This window comes from Populus euphratica, unplaced genomic scaffold, assembly GCF_000495115.2.
Source record: "Populus euphratica unplaced genomic scaffold, PopEup_1.0 scaffold557.1, whole genome shotgun sequence".
Taxonomy (NCBI): Eukaryota; Viridiplantae; Streptophyta; class Magnoliopsida; order Malpighiales; family Salicaceae; genus Populus; species Populus euphratica.
Window position 1 is genome coordinate 65,359 of NW_011500428.1, and position 4,815 is coordinate 70,173.

General features: G+C 34.0%; 1 protein-coding gene across 1 annotated transcript; it reads right to left on the bottom strand.

Moving 5' to 3' along the window:
- Positions 1–2,566: 2,566 nt before the first annotated feature.
- On the bottom strand, positions 2,567–4,426 carry LOC105114623 (uncharacterized). Its single transcript, XM_011011220.1, has one exon. It carries the CDS (start codon positions 3,925–3,927, stop codon positions 3,112–3,114), a length of 816 nt encoding a protein of 271 aa, XP_011009522.1. The 5' UTR covers positions 3,928–4,426; the 3' UTR covers positions 2,567–3,111.
- Positions 4,427–4,815: the final 389 nt, after the last annotated feature.

Here is a 4,815-nt window from a genome sequence, read left to right on the forward strand (position 1 = left end):
ATGATATTTTAATGTAAGTTTGTTTTTCCTTTATATCAACAAGTTAGTAATTTTTGAAAAATTAATCTCAATTAACAAATGAAATTTCAGGTTTACAAACATTAGGGTTGCCAGAACCATACCATAACTCTGCTGCAAAGAATCGAAACCAGTGGGTTCACAGTTTTGTTACTACACATACTGATAGCTTCGTTTTGTTCGTTTCATATGTAAAATAGATGATAAGATTCTTTATTAATTACATCAATTTTTTATTTAATATATTTAACTAACAATAATTTTCTCTTGTAGGCTGCGGTTCTTAGATGTGAGTTAAGGCCAATAAAGCTTTTTTATGAAAATGTACTTGTGGAGTGATAACTGCTAAAAAAAGGTGTAGCAGCTCATTAATAGTCAAGCTCAAAACTTTATGGTATGTTGGTTTTCAACTATTTTTTTTTAAGTTATTATTTTTAAAATTTTCTTCAACGTAGTCAGGTTTCCAAACATCTTAAATGGAAACAGATGATTGATGTATGGTTTAGAAGGTTTGAAGTTAGTATTGACCTAAATATTTTTTTATTATGTTAATTTGGTTAGTTTATTAATATTAATGAAAATTTCATTTTACAACTTTTAACCGCAAGGAAAATTTTAAATGAGATACAACTGACAACGTAATTGCACGATGGGTTTGGGAGAATCACGTTGCAAATAGGTAAGGTTGAAATCAAGATAATTTTTTTAATCATTTTATTCAATTTTATGTTTTATTTACTAACAGATAATTCATTTTTACCATAAAGTATGTGGGATTTTTGGTATAAGAAAAAAAAAACCAAAAGATACACAAAATAAAGAGTTTCTAAGCTATAAGAACATGATGGTTTTGGAGGATTTTAGACTCTCGTACATCTTGGAGGCTATGTGGGCAGAACATATTTAGCACATGATGTCTAAACGTTTCGTGTGACGATCACACTCTAGTATGAAGAATCAAAATCATTGTGTTTACAGTTCTGTTACCATACATACCAACAACTCTGTTTCTTTCGTTTCACATGTGAAACGGATAATAAGATTCTTTATTAATTACATTAATTTTTTATTTAATATATTTAACTAACAGTAATTTTCTCTTGCAGGCTACGGTTCTTAAACGCAACTTAATCCCAATGGAGCTTTATGTGGAAATACACATGTGGAGTGATGACCACCAAATAAAAGTGCAGCAACTCATGAATAGTCGAACAACTAGTTGAAAGATAGATACAAGGACGATCCTTCGACCCATATAGATTTGGATATGGATTTATGGTTAGAGGGAGATTGATCTGGCGAACCCAATAGAAATCAGATTTATGGTCTCTCTAACACTAGGACCGAGTACTTACTGATTATCTGTGATGTTTCAACCATTGGATGCTCAAAATCAATTTCGAGCACTCAAACTTTGGAGTTCAAGATGATTTTAGACCAATGAGTTCAAGCTCAAACAACCTATCTTGCTGTTGATTATGAATGACTTAGTGTTGAGATGATCGAATTCTGTCGATTGGTGATGGAGACAAGATCATAGGTGGGTGGTACATATGCTCTCCTTTATTTGTCTCATGGTCTCAGTGAAGACCTACCTCCTCTTTCTCCTACGCCTCTATTCTAGATTAATTTTATTTGAACTTATAAATATTTAAATTTATAATAAATATTTTGTTTTTATGTTAATTCAATTATTTTCTACTTCTATTTAATAGATTCTTTTTTAAAAAATATTTTTAAAATATTACTGATGAGGTTCCTGACGAAGTTTATTTGTTAGTATATTCTAGATAGTTGGAAAAAAATTACTGAAAATATCACTACCACTATTTACTCACTAATAAAATTACAGATGGTATGTTGAATTCACTAAGAGGATTACTGATGGATAAAAAAATCACTAATGAAATTATATACACATACAACTTTTATGTGAGTGATATGTTATATTCACCGATGAAAATACTAACAATGAAACGAGTAAATTTTTTTAAACGTTTTTGCCATTAAAAAATTCATTGGTAAAATTATTATTGATGGACTCACCATTATACCATGAATCATTGACAAGAAATTTTTTGATAAAATATTTTTGTTCACGAGCTAATCAATAAAATTCGTTATAACATATTGAAAGTATAAATACTAATAAAAAATTACATCAGTAAATCTATAAATTGTGCTAATGATGCAAGGGTTGGGAACACTGATTTCAAGATGATAAAGCCTCCAAACTATTTACAATGGACAAACATAGTAGTCATCCTCGTAGTCCATTATGAACCACCAATTTAGCAAGTATGATAAATTATTCCGGCTGTTGGCCTCTCTCATCAAAACATATACAATTATGGGTGTCAACTTGTATAAATGACATTGCATAGATCATGAGAGTTATGGTTGGCACATCATAGACGATGATCCAGCAATGTATCGTCCGATCTTCAACTTGGTTTAATTGCACTGCATTTTCTTCTGTCAGCTTCTTAAAATACTGAAACTCTTTTTAGATGATAAGTAAATCATGAGCCCCAGGAAGCATCGGTGCGTAATAAAGAAAAAAAAAATTATTTATTGAATATATAACATCGATCTTCCACCAACTTTCAACATCTAGCTATAAATAAAGAGACAAAATCCCAAAAGTGACAATAACATTAGGTATAAATCACAGATAATATCGATATTTTTAATTATGCCACTCGCAAGACTCTCGTGATCATCTTTCGCTTCACTCTACACCACCTAACCTAAAAATTAAAAAAAAAAAAAAAAACCCTCAAATCTTGAGTGCTCAGTTGCTAAGGGGGCCATAAATATTATCAACCATGCATGTTCCATCACTCTACTCTTATCACCAAAATCATGTCCCTTGCTTCTACGTTGAGTCACAATTACATTACCCTCGCTCCCAAGGCACCAACCAAATCAATCCTCAAATTTAATCCAATCACCATTTTACCCTCACCAAAATCACCCACTCTTTTTTCGCACAGCAAACTTGTAGACCCCATATTGTCCCGAAAATGTTGATTTGGACGGACATCACCTGCATGGCAAGTGCCAGATCCAATTCCATTTGTTTCCATCTGTTCACACCCGGGGCGTCAGGAACGACGTCGCTACAGCAACACTAGCAGGGTCCTTGCAGCTTAATACTCTAAGCAACCTACAAGAGCCCTTGCTAATAGAACTCTGGCTAACGGGCGCCTTATTGCCGTCGGTATCAACAGGCGGGAACATGGTCATCGAAGAATTACGGCGAGCTTGCCGGCTTTTTATATCGCTAAGGTCCATCTCTGTAGGTGGCTTAACCACCCCGAACATCAGCAGATACCAACGGGGCTTTGAGGTGGTCCTCTTAACTTCACCTCTTGCATGGATACTCTTTAATGATGAACTTCTTTCAATATCCATTTCCGGTGAAAATTTCTTAGAGCTAGGAAACCTTTCAAGGTTGCGATAATCCAGAGACCGACTGTTCCTCATGAGTGCAATATTATTCTTGGTACTGCTCGAACGACTCACAGAACTTTGCAACTCGGATAAAGACTCGCATCGGCGACGAAAAGAAATGCGTTGTTGGTCTTCTTTTGTTTGATTTTGGGGAGTAAAGTAGGGCTCTATGAAGGGAACGAGCTTACCATGAAAGATAATGTCTTCGGCTGAACTCATCTCTGAGCTTAGGTCGCTAAAGAACTCGAAGAATTCGGCAGGCTCTGATGATGGTCTTGCACTATTGTGGGAAGCTATATCTGGGTTTTCTTTGTTCCTGTCTTGTAGCGGGAAGTCACAAAGAGAGAGAGCTTCGTCTTCTTCTTCTTCTTCTTCTCCTTGGTCTCGGTCTCGGTCTCGGTCTCGGTCGTGTTCCTGTTCTCGATCACGGTTGAGATTGGTGTAATCTCCCATAATTCTGGAGAGAGAAATCAAATGTGGGGAGGGGGAATGTTCTTGTGGTTTCTATATCATGATCTTATGAGGAGGTTTCCTACAAAAAAAAAAGAAGAGAAGAACGAAATCTTGATTTTTAATTTTTTTTTTGTCTCTCTTTCCCACTCTCCTTTCTCCTCTTGGCATTTATCAATGCTCTGTAAAATAGAGGAGAAGGAGAATATAAATCCTATGTATAGAGTTAAGGAAAAAGAGAGAGGCAAATTAAGACCACGTACATTGGATTTTTTGGGCTATAATAATTTAAGTTTTGGAGTATGTGGGGATTCTATGATAACATAGTGTTGTTTTGGCTTTGTAGGAGGGAGAGATGATGCCATTTGGAAAGGGTGAAAACAAAGAATTGAGTTTTACATAGTTAGGACAAGAGAGGAGAGAGAGGGAGTGGACACTAGTGAAGAAGAGGGAGGTACTTCTTTCCAGCACTTTCGACCACGTTTTGGAGGTGGCTGTTCTTTACAAATTCTTTTTTTAGCCTGATTAACATATATATATATATATATATATATTGAAAAATTAAATTAAATTTATAAAAAAAATAATCAAAGATTACTGGACCAAGATTGAAAATGGGTAAAAATGTAACCCTTTGGTCTAAGCATTATTCGTCCCACACCTTTTTGGCAAAACATTCCTTGTAATTTCTATTTTATTTATTTTTTGATCTTTTTAGTTCAATAATTATACATTTCGATGAAAAACTTCATTTTATTTGTGTTTAAATGTTGCTTTTGAGATAGGAGAGAGAAAACCAATAGTTGTCCATATTCCAAAATAAAATAAAATAAAAAATATATTCTTAGTGTTAATAGCTTTTATTCCGTGGAAAAAACTCTATTAAGGTAT

Excerpts from the sequence above, each read along its gene's own strand:
- LOC105114623 (XM_011011220.1), bottom strand. The coding sequence starts at position 3,927 with ATGGGAGATTACACCAATCTCAACCGTGATCGAGAACAGGAACACGAC.